Here is a 19,033-nt window from a genome sequence, read left to right as displayed (position 1 = left end):
GCGCTGCCGAGTCGAGGTGGGAGCCGGGCTGCGGCCGGGCTGGAGCAGGCACCTGCAGGCGTGCTTCGTCGGGCTTGCGGGTGCCCCTGGAGCCCGCGGATGGGGAGGCGGGAGCTGGAGCGGCCCCGCAGAGCCCCGAAGGTGCCGGAGGCGTTTTGCGGAGGGCCGGAGGGTCCCAGTGCAGCTCGGGGGGGACCGCGGGGCTGGCGGAGGGCTCAGGGCTGGGGCAGCTGCTGCGGAGAAGGGCGGGCGCCTGTGCACACAGGTGTGTGTGCATGCGTGTGTGCACACGTGTGCGTGCGCATGTGCGTGCAGATGCGTGTGTGTGCCGAGGCAAGTGCACGTGTGCATGCACGTGCATGCGCGTGTATTCTTGCAGAGGCACCTGCATATGTGTGTGTGTACGTGCACGTGTGCGTGGCCGTGGGCGCGCACACGCGTGTGCGTGGCCGTGGGCGCGTGCGAGGCCCCGGGGCAGAAGCGGGCGCTGCCGGGGGCGGGGGGGGGGCGGCGGGAGGGTGGGGTCGGCGGCGGCGCCGCCGGGCCGGCTGCGGCGCGGCGGGGGCGTGTCGGCGGCGCGGTGGGCGTGCCCATGCAGATCAGGGCGCGCGCGGGGGCCGCCGGGAGAGCGCGGCGGCGGCGTGTCGGCGGGCGCGGCGGAGCGCCGCGCGTGTCGGCGGCGGCGGGGCGCGCGCGGGGCGTCGGGGCGCGCGTGGCGGCGTGGGTGCGTCGGGGGTGGGTGCGCTTGCGTGCGTGTGCGTGAGGTGTGTGTGCGTGCGGCGGCGTGTGTGCGCGCGGGGCGGGTGGCGGGGGCATACTTACCTGGCAGGGAAGACACCATGATCAGGCAGGTGGTTTTCCCAGGGCGAGGCTCATCCCTTGCACTCCGGGTGTGCTGACCCCTGCGATTTCCCCAAATGCGGGAAACTCGACTGCATAATTTGTGGTAGTGGGGGACTGCGTTCGCGCTTTGTCCTGTATGTGGATGTTTAAAAGTAGAATTTTTTTTTGTGTTTGGAATGTTTCATTTTTTTATGTTTCGGTTTGGAAACGTTCTTATCGCTGCGTTTTTGCACTCCGCATTTGAGGAGTTTTCGCTGCTCTGTCTGCACTTGGAGTGCGTCTGCCTGTGCCAATTGGAGGTCGGACGGAGGCTGCGTGTGGAGCAGTAGCCGTGCGGGGTCTGGGACCGGGCTGCAGGCAGCAGGGACGGGGCGGCTGCTCTGTGCTCGGTGCTGCTTCCGCCCAGAGGCAGCGGCGCGGAGCGGGACGAGGAGCCGCCAGCAGCGCGCGGCAGCCCAGGGAGCCCCGGAGCGGAGGCGCCTCCCGCTCGGGGTTCGCCCGGGCACGGCCCGCCGCGCCCCCAGGTGCCGCGGCCGCGCGGCGCGGTGCCGCCCCGCCCCCGCGCGGGGCTGGCCCGGCCCGGCCCCGCCCCGGATCCGCCGCGCCGCTGCCGCCACCGCGCCGCCCCGCGCCTCCTCGGTGCCCGCCGCGGCCCGCCCCAGCGCGAGCCCACGTGGAGCCGCCATGGGCTCCCTGGTGCTGCAGGACGGCTCGGTGCTGCGGGGCCGCCCCTTCGGGGCCGCCGCCGCCGCCACCGGGGAAGTGGGTGAGTGCGGCCGGGAGCGCGGCATCCCGCGCCGCGCCGGGCCGGGCCCTCCCGACCCCCCCGGTCCCGGTCCCTTCTCGTCCTGTCCCGTCCCGTGTGTGCGGGCGGTGTGCGCAGGGCCGGGGCCCGGGGGTCCCGTGTGTCCCGAGGTGCGGGTCTCCGGGGTGCCTGTGTGTCTGGTACTCAGAGGGCTCCTGTCTGGGAGAGGGGAGACCTGGGGGGTGCAGCCCTCGGGGCACCGTCCCCCGGGGGGGGGGGGGGGGGTGACCTGGGGAGTGCAACCCGCTGTGGGCCCCGTCCGTGCAGGCCCTACTGCGTGGGGCTCTGGTGCCCCCCCCGCCCCTCCACCGAGGGGCCCTGTCAGGGCAGCCCCCCCTTGGCCACGTGTCTGGTGCCCTGTGGCCTTGCTCTGCTCTCACCTCTCTCCCCCATCGTGCTTGACCAGGCCCCCAGTCCCTGGGGGCAGGGACTTGGGGGGATGGGGACGGAGGCGGCCGCCTTCGTGGCGCGTGGGGCACCCCAGGTGCGGCGCGGCTCGGCTGGGCCAGGATGCTCCGTCCTGGCTGAGCCCAGCTCCTCCGTGCTGCAGTCTTCCAGACGGGCATGGTGGGCTACCCCGAGGCCCTCACCGACCCCTCCTACAAGGCGCAGATCCTGGTGCTCACCTACCCGCTCGTGGGCAACTATGGGGTGCCCCGAGATGAGCCTGACCCCTACGGCCTCAGCAGGGTGAGAGGCAACGTGGGGCAGGGGTGGCGGGGCCCTGCAGGCATGGGGCGGGGGAATGTGGGGCAGGGGGATGGAGGACATGGGGCTGAGCAGGCGTGTGGCCATGGGGCAGGGGGGCGTGGGCAGCCCCGTGCCCGAGGCAGCGGCTCGGGGAGGTGGCATGTCCCGGCGGGTGCCGGTTCCCCTGCGGTGCTGCCAGCGCCTGGGCCCACGCCGGGTTGCGGAGCCGCGTGGCCTCGGGTGCAGCCGCCCCTGCTGCGAGGACGGTGTCCGGCCCCGGAGTCCCGGCAGGGCTGGGTCTGCCCCCTGTGCCCGGGGCCGTGCCGTGCCGTGCCATGCTCCCCCCCCGGAGGTACGGGTGGGGCCGCATGCCGCCCCCGCCGGCGGGGGGCCCCATCCCTCCTGGGACGAGGCAGGAGCAGCTCATGCCGGGGCTTCCCAACCGTCTCGGCCTGGCCGGGCTCGGTCCCGGCGTCGCCCCCGGCCCCGGGCGAAGTCCACCCCGCTGCGGCTGGTGCCGCGTCGGGCAGCGGCGCTCAGGCCCTGCTGCCCCACAGTGGTTCGAGTCCAGCAAGATCCATGTGGCTGCGCTGGTGGTGGGCGAGTGCTCAGAGACCCCCAGCCACTGGAGCGCCTCCCGCTCCCTGGACCAGTGGCTCAAGGAGCAGAACATCCCTGGGCTGGAAGGTGGGGACAGGCTGTGGGGCTAGGGCTGAGGGGCAGGAGCAGCCATGGGAGGGGTGGCTGCGGGGCAGGGACAGCCGTTGGGGAAGGTGGCGGGGAGACAGGGAGTGGCCATGGGGTTGGGGATCAGGGATGGCCATAGGGCTGGGAATGGCTATAGGGCTGGAAGATGGGTCTGGGGATAGCTGCGGGGCTTGGTGTGGCCATGGATCTTGAAGGAGATGGGGGTGGCGGTGAGGCTAGAAGGTGGAGACAGGGATGGCCGTGGGGCAAAGGGTAAGAGAGCGGGGTGGGGCTGGAGGTGACCATGGGATTGGGGGCTGCAGGGGAGGGGCAGCCATTGCGGGGGTGGCTGTGGGTCTGGGGGAGGCTGTGGGAAGGGGCAGCCATTGTGGGGGAGGCTGTGGGGCTGTGGGAAGGGGCAGCCATCACAGGGATGGCTGCGGGGCTGGAGGCTGGGGGCAGGGGCAGCCATCGTTGGGGGTGGCTGTGGGAGGCTGTGGGGCTGGGGGCAGAGGCAGCCATTGCAGGGGAGGCCGTGGGACTGGTGGAGGCCGTGGGGCTGGGGGAAGGGGCAGGAGCAGCCATCGTGGGGGTGGCCGTGGGAGCTGGGGGAGGCCGTGGGGCTGGGGGCCGTGGAGGCAGCGGGGTTGGTGTAGTGGGGGGCGCCGGCTCGGGCCCGAGGCCACTGTCTGCGTGGGAGCTGGGGGGCTGGTGCCCCACGGCTGTGCGGTCCCATCCCGGCAGGGGTGGACACCCGGGCCCTGACCAAGCGGATCCGTGAGAAGGGGACGCTGCTGGGGAAGGTGGTGCCGGACGGGACGCCCGAGAAGAGCCTCCCCTTCGAGGACCCCAACGCGCGGCACCTGGTGCAGGAGGTGTCGCTGAAGGTGCGGCTGGGGGGGCGGGGGTCCCTGTGGGGGCCATCTGGGGGCTGGGGGTCCCTGCAGGGAGGGATCTTGGGGGGCTGGGGGTCCCTGAAGGGGGGCATCTGGGGGACTGCACTGTGGGGACCGGGGGTCCCTGCAGGGAGGGATCTTGGGGGGCTGTGCTGTGGAGGTGGGGGGTCCTTGCAGGGAGGCATCTGGGGGGCTGTGCTGGGGGGGCAGGGGGTGCCTGAAGGGGGGCATCTTGGGGGGCTGTGCTGGGGGGGCCGGGGGTCCCTGAAGGGGGGCTGTGCTGGGGGGGGGGGGGCCGCGCTGCGGGGTGGCGAGTCTGTGCTGCGGGTCTGCATGGTGGGGCCGCGCCGTGGGGCCGCGCTGCAGGGCCGCGGGTCCACGGCGTGGGGCCGCGCGGCGGGGCGGCGGCGGGGCGGCGCGGCGGGGCGGGCTCACGGGCGCCCCCCAGGCCCCCCGCGTGTTCAACGCCGGCGGGGCGCCGCGCATCGCCGCCGTCGACTGCGGCCTGAAGCACAACCAGGTGCGGTGCCTGTGCGAGCGGGGCGCCGCCGTCACCGTGCTGCCCTGGGACCACGCGCTCAACCCCGCAGGTGCCAGGGGACCCCGGGGGGCGGCCCCACGGCGGCCAGGGCGCCTCGGGGAAATGCCACGGGGGGGTTGCGGGGTTAGGCTGGCGCTGGGGGGCTGTGGGGCCTTGGCAATGCTGTGGGGGTTTGTGCGGAGCCGTGGGGCTGGGGTGACACCATGGGCGGCTGTGTGGGGCTGCGGGGTCAGGGTGATACCATGGGGGGCTGTGGGGCCGGGCTGATGCTGGGAGGCAGTGGGGATGAGGTGACACCATGGGGGTCTCTGTGGGGCTGGGGCAATGCTGGAGGAGTCTATGTGGGGCTGGGCCAACACTGTGAGGGGGCGTCTGGGGGCCATGGGGCTGGGCCGATGCCGTGGGGGTCTGTGCAGGGCCGTGGGGCCGGGGTGATGCTGGGGGGGGGTCTGTGTGGGGCCGTGGGGCCAGGGCGACATTGTGGGGGTCTGTGTGGGGCCAGGGTGACACTGGGAGAGGAGGGGTCTGTGCGGGCCATGGAGGTCTGTGTGGGTCTGCGTGGGGCCGGGGCGACGCCGTGGGGGTCTGCATGGGGCTTGGGTTACACTGGGGGGGTCTGTGCGGGGCCACGGAGGTCTGTGTGGGTCTGTGTGGGGCTGGGGCGATGCCGTGGGGGTCTGTGTGGGGCTGGGGTGATGCCGTGGGGGTCTGCGCGGGGCCGGGGGCCGCCGTGGTGCCGGAGCGACCCCCTGGGTGCGGCGCAGACTTCGACGGGCTGCTGGTGAGCAACGGCCCCGGGGACCCGCGGCTGTGTGGGGCGACGGTGCGGGGGCTGCGGCGCCTGCTGGCCGACCCCCGGCCCAAGCCCCTGCTCGGCATCTGCCTGGGCCACCAGCTGCTGGCGCTGGCGCTGGGCGCCCGCACCTACAAGATGAAGTGAGCCGCGCTGTGGGGCGGGCGGGCGCGTGGGGCTGGCGGGTGTGTGGGATGGCATGTGGGGCTGGCACGTGGAATGGCACGTGGGGCAGGCGGGTGCCCACCAGTATGTGGGATGGTGCATGGGGCGGGCAGCCACTTGGGGCAGGCATGCGGGATGGCATGTGGGGTGTGCATGCGTGTAGGGCCAGCATGTGGGATGGCATGTGGGGTGGGCAGGCATGCACATGGGGCTGGAGCATGGGGTGTGTGGGCGTGTGGGGCAGGCAGGTGTGTGGGGCAGGCGCAGCGGAGCAGGCACCGTGGGGCAGGCGAGCAGGGTGGGTAGCATGGGGCAGGTGTAGCACGGCAGATGCAGTGGGGCGGGGGCCTGACGCCGGCCCCGCAGGTACGGGAACCGTGGGCACAACCAGCCCTGCGTGCACGAGGACACGCGGCGCTGCTTCATCACCGCCCAGAACCACGGCTTCGCCGTGGAGGCCGGCAGCCTGCCGCCCGGCTGGGCGCCGCTCTTCACCAACGCCAACGACGGCTCCAACGAGGGGCTGGTCCACGAGCACAAGCCCTTCTTCAGGTGGGCTGGGGGGCCGGGGGAGCTGCGGGGCTGTGTGCCGCGGGGTCGCGCCTGACACCCCTTTGTAGCGTCCAGTTCCACCCCGAGCACCGGGCCGGCCCCATGGACCTGGAGGGGCTCTTCGACATCTTCTTGGAGGCAGTGAGGGACCTGCAGAGCGGGAACGGTGGCTCCAAAACAGGTGGGTTGGGGGGTGGGAAGCCCCAGGCACAGCCTCGTCTGGAGGGACGGTCACTGTGCTGCGCGGTCCCATGGCGGCACCCCATGGTGGTGCTGTGACCACAGGGGATGTCCTGGCCTGTGGGGCTTGGGGTCTGCACGTGGGCCATGGGGCTGGGGTTGTGTTTGGGGGCCACCTGTAGGGTCATAGGGCTTGGGGCTGGAGGTGTGCGTAGGGGGCTGTGCTTAGGGCCGTGGGGCCAGGGCTGCATGTAGAGAGGCGTGCTTGGGGCCACGGGACCCGGGCCATGGGGCTGTGGGTGCACATAGGGGTCTGTGCTTGGGGCCGTGGGTCTGGGTCTGCCTTTGTGGCTGGGGGCTGCTGTGCTTGGGAAGGGCTGCTCTCGGGACCACGGGACAGGGTCCGTGCTGGGGTCTGGGGCAGGGTGCGAGGCTGGGGGCCGTGGGGTTGCAGCAGGACCGGAGGCTGCATTCAGGACCGTGGGGCCTGGGGCTGCTCTGGTGGTCGTGGGGCCTCGTCCCCACCACGTCCCGTCCCATCACGTCCTGTCCCGTCCTGTGCCCAGTGCGGGAGCGGCTGCGGGAGCGACTGGCCTACGGTGAGGCGCCGGCACCGGGGCAGGAGGTGGCCCGGCCCCGCAAGGTGCTGATCCTGGGCTCTGGTGGCCTCTCCATTGGGCAGGCGGGCGAGTTTGACTACTCGGGGTCGCAGGTGAGTGCTGGTGCAAGGGGCTGGAGGGCTGGGGCCGCCCTGGCCTGGGGCTGGGCCGTGGGGCCACGCGCTTGTGAACCCTCTGCTCTCCACAAGGCTATTAAAGCCCTGAAGGAGGAGAACATCCAGACGGTGCTGATCAACCCCAACATCGCCACGGTGCAGACCTCCAAGGGGCTGGCAGACAAGGTCTATTTTCTGCCCATCACCCCTGAGTATGTCACCCAGGTGAGGCTGATGTGGCACTGCTGGGGTGGGAGAGGGTCTGCGCGTCACAGAGCAGTTGGGGCCAGGAGGGACCTCTGGAGACTATCTGGTCCAGCCCCTGCTTCAACAGGGTCCCCTGGAGCACATTGCCCGGAACCATGTCCAGGTGGCTTTTGAGCAGGTCCCGTGATGGAGACTCTACCACTGCGCTGGGCAGCCTGGTCCAGTACTCTGTCACCTCCACAATCAGCTTTTCCTCATGGTCAGATGGACCTTCCTGTGTCTCTGGTTGTGCCCGTTGCCTCTCCTCCTGTCACGGCACCACTGAGAAGAGCTTGGCCCCATCCTCTTGATGTTCTCCATTCAGATTCTTACGTGTATTGATGAGATGCCCTCAAGTCTCCTCACAGACTCACAGAGCAGCTGGGGCTGGAAAAGACCTCTGGAGATCATCTGGTCCAGCACCCTCTTCTTGCAGGGTGATGGGGAGGGCAGCGGAAGGGTGGCCTGGCAGTGGGAGCTGGCAGGAGCAGGGCATGTTCTGTGGGGCCATCACGGCCCTGCACGCCACAACCCTGCGCTTCTCCCCACAGGTGATCCGAAATGAGCGCCCCGATGGGATCCTGCTCACCTTCGGGGGGCAGACGGCCCTCAACTGTGGCGTGGAGCTCACCAAGGCCGGAGTGCTGGAGCGGTATCGTGTGCGGGTGCTGGGCACCCCTGTCACCTCTATTGAGATGACAGAGGACCGCAAAGTCTTTGTGGAGAAGATGGAGGAGATCGGGGAGCATGTGGCACCCAGCGAGGCTGCAGCGTCCCTGGAGCAGGTCCGGGAGAGGGAGGGGGCAGGATGGGGACAGCTCCTGGGGCAGGATGGAGAGGATGGGATAGAGGGGGCAGTTCCCAAGGTGGGATGGGGGCATCTGCTGGGGCAGGTGGGGGCAGGATGTTGCCCTTCCCGTGCCCCACTGGTCCCCTGCCCCCCAGGCACAGGCCGCGGCCGAGCGGCTCGGGTACCCGGTGCTGGTGCGCTCTGCCTACGCCCTGGGGGGCCTGGGCTCCGGTTTCGCCAGCTCGCGGGAGGAGCTGGTGGCCCTGGTGAGCCAAGCCTTCACCCACACCTCGCAAGTGCTGGTGGACAAGTCCCTGAAAGGCTGGAAGGAGATCGAGTACGAGGTGGTGCGGGATGCCTATGACAACTGTGTCACGGTACGTGATGGGGGCGCAGACCCCTGCTTAGTCTGCACGCAAGGGGCTTCAACAAGGGTGATACTGGGGGGTGTTGGAGGGCAGGGGCTCCTGTCCCAGCCCTGCTCCCTGGGAAGGCTCCCGGCCCCTCGCGTGGGGCTGATGCGGCCGCTGTGTGCAGCGGGAGCCGGGCTCACCTGCAGCACGACGCCTTGCACCCTCACCCTGGAGGGGCACCAGGGGACATGTTCGTGCCCTGGCTATGCTAGGGGGCCCGTGTCCATCCCTGGGACAAGGCAGGTGGCTGGGTGCTGCACATGAGGTGTGAGCATGTGTGGGGTGGTCAGGAGCCCCAGCCGCCCGCGGTGACCCTCATCCCATCCAGGTGTGCAACATGGAGAACCTGGACCCGCTGGGGATCCACACGGGTGAGTCGATCGTGGTGGCGCCCAGCCAGACCCTCAACAACACCGAGTACTTCATGCTGCGCCGCACGGCAGTGAAGGTGGTGCAGCACCTGGGCATCGTGGGCGAGTGCAACATCCAGTTCGCCCTGAACCCCGAGTCGGAGCAGGTGAGCGCGGCCCCCGGCCCGTGGGGCGCCTCCGCGCCGGGCCACCGCTCCCGCTGGGGAGAGCCGGGGCGCGGGGCCGGGTCCTGCCCGCGCCTTGCGCGGCTGTGGCGGGCGGCGGCGCCCGTCGCGCCCGTGCTGGAGCAGGTTGTGCCGTGCCGCGGGGCCGCCGCTCCGGCGCGGCCCGTCAGCTCCGCGGTCTGCTCCCGCAGTACTACATCATCGAGGTGAACGCCCGGCTCTCCCGCAGCTCGGCCCTGGCCAGCAAGGCCACCGGCTACCCCCTGGCCTACGTGGCCGCCAAGCTGGCTCTGGGCATCCCCCTGCCTGTCCTCAGGTAACGGCGGCGCCGCTCCGTGTCCCGTGGCACCGGGAGCTGGGACAGAGCGGTGGGCACCAGCTCGGCCTCGCGCGCCGCCTCTGCCCCGGCGGCCTCCTGCCCTCCTGCGGGGCCACCCCGGCCGTTGACCCCTCCTGTCCTCAGGAACTCTGTCACCAACTCCACCACGGCCAACTTCGAGCCCAGCCTGGACTACTGCGTGGTGAAGATCCCGCGCTGGGACCTCAGCAAGTTCCTGCGCGTCAGCACCAAGATCGGCAGCTCCATGAAGAGCGTGGGTGAGCACGGCGTGGCGGTGGGCGGCGCGGGTGAGCACGGCGGGCGTCCTGGCGCCCCGCTCACCGCCCCGTCCCTCAGGGGAGGTCATGGCCATTGGGAGGAACTTCGAGGAGGCTTTCCAGAAGGCGCTGCGGATGGTGGACGAGAACTGTGTGGGCTTTGACCACACCGTGAAGCCGGCTTCAGATGTGGTGAGCACTGGAGCCTGGCAGGGTGGGAAGGCAGGAGGATGGCACTGGGGGGGGGAGCTGTGGGGACAGTCCCAGGAGTGGCAGCCAGCCAGGGCACTCCGGCCCCACTCATCCCTCTGCCCGGCAGGAGCTGGAGACGCCCACGGACAAGCGGATCTTCGTGCTGGCAGCCGCGCTGCGGGCCGGCTACTCCATCGAGCGCCTCTACGAGCTGACCAAAATCGACCGCTGGTTCCTGCACAAGATGAAGAACATCACGGATCATGCAGTGCTGCTGGAGTCATACCGTGAGGAGCAGAACACCATGCCACCCACCGTGCTCAAGCGGGCCAAGCAGCTTGGCTTCTCCGACAAGCAGGTGGCCCTGGCGGTGCTCAGGTAACATGGGGTGGGTGGTGGAGTGGTGGCTGTGGCCCAGCTCTGCTCCCAGCGCCAGGGCCAAATGCTCGCTCTGCCCCTTGCAGCACGGAGCTGGCTGTGAGGAAGATGCGACATGACCTGAAGATCCTGCCGGTGGTGAAGCAGATCGACACGGTGGCTGCGGAGTGGCCAGCCCAAACCAACTACCTATATCTGACCTACAACGGGACCGAGCACGACCTGGCCTTTCGTGAGCCTCATGTCATGGTCATTGGCTCTGGTGTCTACCGCATTGGCAGCAGTGTGGAGTTTGACTGGTGTGCCGTGGGCTGCATCCAGGAGCTCCGCAAGGTCGGCCGGGGCTTTGGGTGCCCCTGTGGGGCCAGTGCTTGGGCCTGGGCAGGCATCGGTGGGGGCAGCCATGGGGCTGAGGCCCAAGCACCTGGGATGTGGGCAGGAGGATGGGGCTGGGCCGGAGAGGAGACGCTGGTGCCTCATCTCATCCTCTCCCTCCTGCCCCTGCAGATGGGCTTCAAGACGATCATGGTGAACTACAACCCGGAGACAGTGAGCACTGACTACGACATGTGTGACCGCCTCTACTTCGATGAGATCTCCTTTGAGGTGAGTGGAGCTGGGGGCCCCATCAACTGTGGGGCAGGGGTTGGGGATGTCCCAGGCCCTGCTTGCTTGGGGCTGGCCAGGGTGAGGACTGCAGTCCCTGTGCCCCATGTGATGCCCGCAGGTGGTGATGGACATCTATGAGCTGGAGAACCCTGAGGGCGTGATCCTGTCCATGGGGGGGCAGCTGCCCAACAACATCGCCATGGCCCTGCACCGGCAGCAGTGCCGCATCCTTGGCACCTCCCCGGAGGCTATCGACTCTGCCGAGAACCGCTTCAAGTTCTCCCGCCTGCTCGACACCATTGGCATTAGCCAGCCCCTCTGGAAGGAGCTTTCCGACATGGAGGTGGGGGCCAGAGCTAGGAGGGGTGGTGGGATGGGAGGTGTGAGGGGCTGCAGGGGACAGCAGGATGGGAGGTGTGAGGGGCTGCAGGGGGCAGCAGGGTCCGTGGTCTTCAGCGCATTCACTGAAGCCGCCCGCTCTCCTGCAGTCGGCCAAGCAGTTCTGCTGCAAGGTGGGGTACCCCTGCGTCGTGCGCCCCTCCTACGTGCTGAGCGGCGCAGCCATGAACGTGGCCTACTCAGACAGTGACCTGGAGAAGTTCCTGAGCAATGCTGTGGCCGTGTCTAAGGAACAGCCCGTGGTCATCTCCAAGTTCATCCAGGAGGCCAAGGTCAGCGAGGGCTCCCATGGCTGAGTTTGGCTGCTCTGGCAGCCCCTGTGGGGGCTGGTTCCCTGCTGAGATTGTGCCCCCACCCACAGGAGATCGATGTGGACGCAGTGGCCTGTGACGGTGTGGTGGTGGCCATTGCCATCTCGGAACACGTGGAGAATGCTGGGGTGCACTCGGGCGACGCTACGCTGGTGACACCACCCCAGGACATCACCCCCAAGACGCTGGAGCGCATTAAGGCCATCGTCCATGCTATCGGGCAGGAACTGCAGGTCACTGGGCCCTTCAACCTGCAGCTAATTGCCAAGGTACCCCAGTCAGAGCGAGCAGTGCTGGGCCAGCACCATGCTGTGCTGGGGCTTTGCTGGTGCCAATGAGCCAGGGTGGCTGGGAGGTTCCTTGTCCCGGCCCTGTGGCCTCTGGACTTGCCTCAGACCCGACCATCTCCTGCAGGATGATCAGCTGAAGGTGATCGAGTGCAACGTGCGTGTGTCCCGCTCCTTCCCCTTTGTCTCCAAGACCCTGGGGGTGGACCTGGTGGCCCTGGCCAGCCAGGTGATCATGGGCGAGGATGTGGAGCCCGTGGGGCTCATGACTGGCACGGGCATCGTTGGCGTCAAGGTAAGCGGGACATGGGGGGTGGCAGCATGGGCTCTGGGGGGCCGAGGGGGCCTGGGCGGTCTCTGAGCCCTGCCTCCCCTAGGTGCCCCAATTCTCCTTCTCGCGCCTGGCGGGTGCCGATGTGGTGCTGGGTGTGGAGATGACTAGCACGGGCGAGGTGGCCTGCTTCGGGGAGAACCGCTGTGAGGCCTACCTGAAGGCCATGCTCAGCACCGGCTTCAAGATCCCCAAGAAGAACATCCTGTTGACCATCGGTAGCTACAAGGTGTGGGACTGGGGGACCTCGCAGGGCTGGGGGACCCCATGGCCCATCTCTGTGCTCTGACAGCCCCTGGGGTCATTGCAGAACAAGAGCGAGCTGCTGCCCACAGTGCGGACGCTGGAGAGCCTCGGCTACAAGCTGTACGCCAGCCTGGGCACCGCAGACTTCTACACCGAGCACGGCATCAAGGTGGGGGCTCTGGGGCCTGGAGGGCTGGGGCGTCCGTGGGGGCCAGGGTGGGCGTGCGGGGCCCTGATGGCGAGCCTTGCCGCGGCAGGTGATGGCTGTGGACTGGCACTTCGAGGAGGCGGACGGCAGCGAGGCGGGCGCCCGGGAGACTCAGCGCAGCATCCTGGACTACCTGGCCGAGAACCACTTCGAGATGGTCATCAACCTGTCGATGCGCAACTCGGGGGGCCGACGGCTCTCCTCCTTCGTCACCAAGGGCTACCGCACCCGGCGCCTGGCCGTCGACTACTCCGTGCCGCTCATCATCGACATCAAATGCACCAAGCTCTTTGTGGAGGTCCGCGCGGGCGGCCGAGCTGGGGTGTGGGCCGTGGGGGGAGCAGGTGGGCTGGCAGGGAAGGTGTGGGGAGGAAAGTGCCACTGGGGTTTCCGTGTGGTTGGAGTGTACATGGGGGTGTCCCTGGCTGCGGGGTAGGGGGACTCGGGCAGATGTCCTCACCCCGGCCCCACTGCATGCGGGTCGTGTCCCCGCAGGCGCTGGGGCAGATTGGGGCGGCACCCCCGCTGAAGATGCACGTGGACTGCATGACGTCCCAGAAGCTCATCCGCCTGCCGGGTAGGTGGGGCCGCGGGCGCCATGGGCCCGGGAGCCGCGCCGGCACGGTGCCGCCTGCCCCCCGGGAGGGGAGACGTTTCGCCAGGGCTGACACTGCCCCTCCCCAGGGCTGATCGACATCCACGTGCACCTCCGCGAGCCGGGCGGCACCCACAAGGAGGACTTCTCCTCGGGCACGGCGGCCGCCCTGGCGGGGGGCGTCACCTTGGTGTGCGCCATGCCCAACACCAGCCCCGCCGTCACCGACGCCGCCTCCTTCGCCCTGGCGCAGAAGGTGAGGGGCCGCCGACGTCCCCGGGCCGCGGGGCTGGCGGGGCAGTGCCGACCCCGTCTCGCTCCCCGCAGCTCGCCGAGGCCGGGGCCCGCTGCGACTTCGCCCTCTTCCTGGGGGCCTCGTCGGACAACGCCGGCTCCCTGGGCCCCCTGGCCGGGGCGGCCGCCGGGCTCAAGATGTACCTGAACGACACCTTCTCCAACCTGCGGATGGACGACGTGTCGCTGTGGATGGAGGTGAGCCGCGGCGGGGGCGCGCGGGGCCGGGGCGCGCGGGGCCGGGCCTCACCCGGTCGCTCCGTGTCCCCCAGCACTTCGAGCAGTGGCCGCGGCACCTGCCCATCGTGGCCCACGCGGAGCGGCAGACGGTGGCCGCCGTCCTGATGGTGGCTCAGCTCTACCAGCGCCCCGTGCACGTCTGCCACGTGGCCCGCAGGGAGGAGGTGAGAGCGCCCGGGGGCCGCCGGGGCGCGCGGCGCTGCCCGCGGGGTCCCTTTGGGGCTGGCCCTCACCGTGGCCCCCCAGATCCTGCTCATCAAGGCGGCGAAGCAGAAGGGCATCCCGGTGACGTGCGAGGTGGCCCCGCATCACCTCTTCCTGTGCCGGGACGACCTGGGGCGCCTCGGGGAGGGCTGTGGGGCTGTGCGGCCGGCGCTGGGCACCCGCCAGGACCTGGAGGCCCTCTGGGAGAACATGGACACCATCGACTGCTTTGCCACGGACCATGGTGAGCCTGGGGGACTTGGCGGCCATGGGGAAGGGGGTGGGTGGCGCAGTAGGTACCTGGCCCCACGGTGACCATCCCTGTCCTGCAGCCCCGCACACGCTGGAGGAGAAGCAGGGCCAGGAGCCGCCCCCCGGGTACCCCGGCCTGGAGACGATGCTGCCCCTGCTGCTGACGGCCGTGTCCGAGGGGCGCCTGAGCGTGGAGGACATCGTTCAGCGCCTCTATGAGAACCCCCGCAAGATCTTCGGGCTGCCAGCGCAGGAGGACACCTACGTGGAGGTAGGGCCTGTCCGGCTGGCCGCCCCCTGGGCCACCCCCCCGGCCCGACCCCCCAGCCCTGACCTGCTCCCACCCGCAGGTGGACCTGGAGCACGAGTGGATCATCCCCGGGCAGACGGCCTTCTCCAAGGCCCGGTGGACGCCCTTCGAGGGCATGAGGGTGAAGGGGACGGTGCGGAGGGTCGTGCTACGTGGGGAGGTCGCCTACATCGATGGCCAGGTGAGGCCCTGGCCCTCATGCCTGGTGCCCCTGCGTGCCCCCATGCGTGGGGCAGGCAGGCGACCTGGGGGTCCCGCTGTCCCCGCACTGAGCCTGTCGCCCGCAGGTGCTGGTGTCCCCTGGCTACGGGCAGGACGTGAGGAAGTGGCCGGCGGGAGCTGTGCCGGTGCCGCCCGCGGCCCCCGCCAAGGAGAGCGTGAAGGTAGGGGGGCGGCGAGGCGGCGGGGGGCGCCGGGGCCGCCGCTCCGGTCCCAGCTCGGCCTCTCCTTGCAGACCCCCGAGCGGCTCCGGCACGCCGCGGCCGGTGAGACGCTGCGCAGCCGAGCCTCCAGCCCACGCCGGGCCGGCCCCGGGGGCGAGGGCCGCTTCCACCTGCCGCCCCGCATCCACCGGGCCTCCGACCCCGGGCTGCCAGGTGAGGCGCGCGGCGTGGCACGGCACGGCGTGGCATGGCACGGCATGGCATGGCGCGCACGGCACGGTGCGGCGGGCGGGCGGGCAGCGGGGCGTGAGCGAGCGCGCCGCGGCCGGGGCGGCCCCGCTGACGCCGTGCCCTTGTGTCCCGTTCAGCGTTCCGGAGGCTGGGAGCCGCGCACCGCCCGGGCGCCCGAGGCACCGGTAATGTCGGGGGGGGGACTCACTCAGACCACGAGACGCGGCCGCACTAATGGCGCTAACCGCAGCCGATGAGTGCATCCCCTCCCCCAGGTGCCACGCGGCCGCCGCCGGGCGCCCCGGGGCTCCCCGGCGGGACGCGGCACGGCCCCGGCCCGCGCGGCGCCTCGGCACCCCTAGCCTGCCAGCGTGATTTGGGTCGCGTCCGGTCGGGTTCGCAGGGCGCGCGGCTCTGGGCGGGCATGCGAGCCGTGTGGGGAGAGGGGCACGGTGCCGCGGCTCAGCCTGTCCCTGCTCTGGGAGGCCGTCACCCTGGAGCCGGGCCTCGCGGGGCTGCGCAGCTCCGGCAGCACCCAAGCAGAGCAGTGCTGGAGTGGCCGCAGTCCCCCCGCTCCCTAACGCTGCCTTTCCCCTCTCCCACCTAGCCGAAGACGCCCGGGAAAAGGCCAGCAGGAAGGCAGCGGAGGCCGGTGAGCGCCTTGCAAGAGCAGGGATACCCGGGAGGGGCAGGAGCCCCGGGGGCCGTGCACGCCCCGGCGCTGCGACCCCGCAGCCCCGGCACCGGGCGCAGCCGGGCTCAGCTGGGGATGGGACCCGCGGGCTCAGCGGCTGCTCTTACTGCTGCAGATCCGGCTGCGACCCAGGACAGTGGTTTCTACGCACCGGGGCCGTTCCTGCGCCAGGCCTCTCCCCAGAGCACGCCCCACTTCCAGACCTCCCCACTGCTGCACCCTCTCGTCGGGCAGCACGTGCTCTCCGTCCGGCAGTTCTCCAAGGAGCAGGTGCCCGAGGCACTGGCAGGGTGCGGGGAGGCAGGGCTGCACCTGCAGCTGGGTGCAGTGCCATGTGCGCCCCAGCTGAACGTGCACAGGGGGCCATGTGCACCCTTGCCAAACGCGCAGGGGGGCCGTGGTGCTGTGTGTGCCCCTAGGAGTGTGCATGGGGGCATGGTGTGTGCATCCTGGCCGAGTGTGCACAGGGACTGCAGAGCTGCATGCACCCCAGATGAGTGTGCACAAAGGCTGCAGAGTTGTGTGTGCCCCGGACGAGCGTCTATAAGGACTGCAGAGTTGCGTGTGTCCCGGACGAGCGTCTATAGGGACTGCAGAATTGTGTGTGCTCCGGACGAGCGTGCACGGGGGCTGCAGAGCTGCATGTGCCCCAGACGAGCGTGCATGGGGGCTGCAGAGCTGTGTGCGCCCCAGACAAGCGTGTATAGGGACTGCAGAGTTGTGTGCGCCCCGGACGAGTGTGCATGCGGGCTGCAGAGCTGCGTGTGCTCCGAATGAGCGTTCATGGGGGCTGCAGGGCCACGGCGACGAGTGTGCACAGGAACTGCAGAGCTGCGTGTGTCCCAGACAAGCGTGCATGGGGGCTGCGGTGCTGCATGTGCCCTAGACAAGCACCGCCAGGAGCTGCAGAGCTGCACGTGCTCCGGACGAGCGCCAGATGAGGCAGCCCGAGCGCGCACTGGCTGAGCCGTGGTGCTGCCTGTGGCCCGGTGCTCCTGGCCGAGCCCCGGTGTCGCGCGCAGCCCTGGCTGAGCCACCTCTCCTTGTAGATGTCTCATCTGTTCAATGTGGCGCACACCCTGCGCATGCTGGTGCAGAAGGAGCGGAGCCTGGACATCCTCAAGGTGAGCGGGCCGCGGGGCAGCGGGGAGGCGGCCGGTCACCCCGCGCTGCCTGGAGCTGACGTGCGGCCCCCCAGGGCAAGGTGATGGCGTCCATGTTCTACGAGGCGAGCACGCGGACCAGCAGCTCCTTCGCCGCCGCCATGTGCCGCCTGGGCGGCTCTGTGCTGCCCTTCTCCGAGGCCACCTCCTCGGTGCAGAAGGGCGAGTCGCTGGCCGACTCGGTGCAGACCATGTGCTGCTACGCCGACGTGCTGGTGCTGCGGCACCCGCAGCCGGGCGCTGTCGAGGTGAGCGGGGCCGGCGGGACGCGGCTGTGTCCTGCCCCGGGGGGGCCTGTCCCGGTGCTGGGGATCGTGAGCTCCACAGGGCCGCGGCTGTGCCCTGTCCTTCCCCAGTGGGGCCGGGGGTTCAGACGGGTCCTGATGCGGCTGGGGGCTTGGTTGTGTCCTACTCTGACCTCGAGGACGTACACCATGTCCTGCCTGGTGGGGCTGGGGGCGTCTGCGTCCTCCCCCAGCTCTGTGGGGACGAAGACCATGTCCCACCCTGGGAGGGCTGGTGGTGGCCACGTTCTCAAGCACTGGCGGGAGGGAGGGAGGGAGGGAGGGGGAGGACAAGGACCACATCCTGCCCTGGTGGGCTCAGGGCCGAGTCCTGCCCACGCTCAGCCTGGTCTATGCTCTCAGCTGGCAGCCAAGCACTGCCGCAAGCCGGTGATCAACGCCGGGGACGGGGTGGGGGAGCACCCCACGCAGGCGCTGCTGGACATCTTCACCATCCGTGAGGAGCTGGGCACTGTCAATGGCATGACGGTACGGCTGGGGGCCGCGGGCGGGGGCTGTGCCCGTGCCGCCGGGGCTGGGCCGGGCACCGCGGCCCGCGCCGTGCCCGCGCTCACCCGTTCTCGCAGATCACTATGGTGGGCGACCTGAAGCACGGGCGCACGGTGCACTCGCTCGCCTGCCTCCTGACCCAGTACCGCGTCAACCTGCGCTACGTCACCCCTCGCAACCTCCGCATGCCGGCCGACATCATCCACTTCGTGGCCTCCAAGGGCATCAAGCAGGTGAGCGGGCCAGGGCGGGTGGCGGGGGCCGGGGCCATGCTCTTCTGTGGCCCCTGCTCACGGCATTGTCCCCCAGGAGGAGTTCGAGAGCATCGAGGAGGCCCTGCCCGACACCGACGTGCTCTACATGACCCGCATCCAGAAGGAGCGCTTCGAGTCGGTGGCGGAGTACGAGGCGGTGAGCGAGGGCAGCCTGGCCGTGGCGGGGGGACCGGGCCTGGGGGGGTAGGTGGGGGGCTCTCGAGCTCAGGGCTGCACCCCTGCAGTGCTTCGGGCAGTTCATCCTGACGCCGCACATCATGACGCGGGCCAAGGAGAAGATGGTAGTGATGCATCCCATGCCACGGGTCAACGAGATCAGGTGGGGGCTGCGGCTGGGCTGGGGGCTCTGGCAGGGGTCTCTCATCCATGGGGGTGACTGGAGGAGTTGGCTGGATAGCGGCAGGGATGGGGGGGCAGTGCCAGCCAGGCTGGGGAGCCCTGGGGGTGGGCTTGTGCTGGGTGGGGAGGTCCTGGGGGATGTCCAAGGTTGGGGGTCCCGGGCTGGGCTGGGCTAGGAGGGTCCCCAGGGGCATCCCATGCTGGGCTAGGGGGGGGTCCCGTGCTGGGGGTCCGGTGCTGGGCTGGGGGGTCCCTAGGGGCGTCCCATGCTGGGCTGGGGGGGGTCCTGTGCTGGGGGTCCCAAGCTGGGCTGGGGGGTCCCCAGGGGCATCCCAAGCTGGGCTAGGGGGGGTCCCGTGCTGGGCTGGGGGGTCCCCAGGGGCATCCTAAGCTGGGATGGGGGACGTCTAAGGTTGGGGGACCCCAGGGGCATCCCATGCTGGGCTGGGGGGGGTCCCGTGCTGGGCTGGGGGGTCCCGGGAGCCCTGCGGTGGAGCCTAGGTGGGGCTGGGGGCTGCAGGGGTCCATGCGGGCCGCGGGGGCCCCGCGGCGCTTGGGGGCGGGGCCAGGGGCCGCCGGGGGCGGGGCCGCGGGCGTTGGCTGTCCGCGCTGGCCCCGCCCCCTGACGCCGTTTCCGCAGCGTGGAGGTGGACTCGGACCCGCGCGCCGCGTACTTCCGGCAGGCAGAGAACGGCATGTACATGCGCATGGCCCTGCTGGCCACCGTCCTCGGCCGCTACTAGCCCCGCCCAATAAACCGCCTGCGCCGCCCTCGCCCCGCCTCCTCTCCGCGCGCCGCCGGGGCCCCGCCCCCTAGCGCTGCCGCGCCAATCGCCTGCCGCTGGGGGGG

General features: G+C 70.5%; 1 protein-coding gene and 1 non-coding gene across 4 annotated transcripts; both read left to right on the top strand.

Annotated features, from left to right (window-relative positions):
• The first annotated feature begins 814 nt into the window (after positions 1 to 814).
• LOC134139342 (U1 spliceosomal RNA) lies at positions 815 to 978 on the top strand. The gene has a single exon (XR_009958122.1). It is a non-coding gene; the product is annotated as a U1 spliceosomal RNA (small nuclear RNA).
• A 543-nt stretch (positions 979 to 1,521) lies between these two features.
• CAD (carbamoyl-phosphate synthetase 2, aspartate transcarbamylase, and dihydroorotase) lies at positions 1,522 to 18,956 on the top strand. 3 transcript variants are annotated; one of them, XM_062573386.1, is made up of 45 exons: positions 1,522 to 1,609; positions 2,199 to 2,338; positions 2,896 to 3,025; positions 3,770 to 3,912; positions 4,370 to 4,511; positions 5,227 to 5,398; positions 5,787 to 5,972; positions 6,041 to 6,153; positions 6,719 to 6,864; positions 6,961 to 7,092; positions 7,665 to 7,898; positions 8,059 to 8,280; positions 8,645 to 8,833; positions 9,043 to 9,167; positions 9,315 to 9,448; positions 9,528 to 9,640; positions 9,768 to 10,018; positions 10,105 to 10,351; positions 10,526 to 10,624; positions 10,746 to 10,970; positions 11,116 to 11,298; positions 11,388 to 11,606; positions 11,752 to 11,919; positions 12,002 to 12,184; positions 12,266 to 12,370; positions 12,459 to 12,707; positions 12,905 to 12,986; positions 13,094 to 13,260; positions 13,332 to 13,496; positions 13,571 to 13,702; positions 13,785 to 13,986; positions 14,075 to 14,265; positions 14,345 to 14,485; positions 14,592 to 14,687; positions 14,759 to 14,900; positions 15,056 to 15,103; positions 15,526 to 15,570; positions 15,728 to 15,882; positions 16,662 to 16,736; positions 16,811 to 17,023; positions 17,423 to 17,548; positions 17,647 to 17,802; positions 17,879 to 17,980; positions 18,069 to 18,163; positions 18,824 to 18,956. In XM_062573386.1, the coding sequence occupies exons 1-45, from the start codon at positions 1,528 to 1,530 to the stop codon at positions 18,924 to 18,926; spliced, it is 6,768 nt and encodes a 2,255-aa protein (XP_062429370.1). In that variant the 5' UTR covers positions 1,522 to 1,527; the 3' UTR covers positions 18,927 to 18,956. The 3 variants fall into 3 exon arrangements, with proteins under 3 accessions (XP_062429370.1, XP_062429367.1, XP_062429369.1); XM_062573383.1 differs by having other exon boundaries at positions 1,528 to 1,609; positions 9,771 to 10,018; XM_062573385.1 differs by lacking the exon at positions 15,056 to 15,103 and having other exon boundaries at positions 1,528 to 1,609.
• Positions 18,957 to 19,033: the final 77 nt, after the last annotated feature.

The sequence above is a fragment of the Rhea pennata genome, chromosome 3, assembly GCF_028389875.1.
Source record: "Rhea pennata isolate bPtePen1 chromosome 3, bPtePen1.pri, whole genome shotgun sequence".
In the NCBI taxonomy this organism is placed as follows: Eukaryota; Metazoa; Chordata; class Aves; order Rheiformes; family Rheidae; genus Rhea; species Rhea pennata.
Note: the sequence above shows the minus strand (reverse complement) of the source record. Positions and strands in the feature narration are given on the sequence as shown.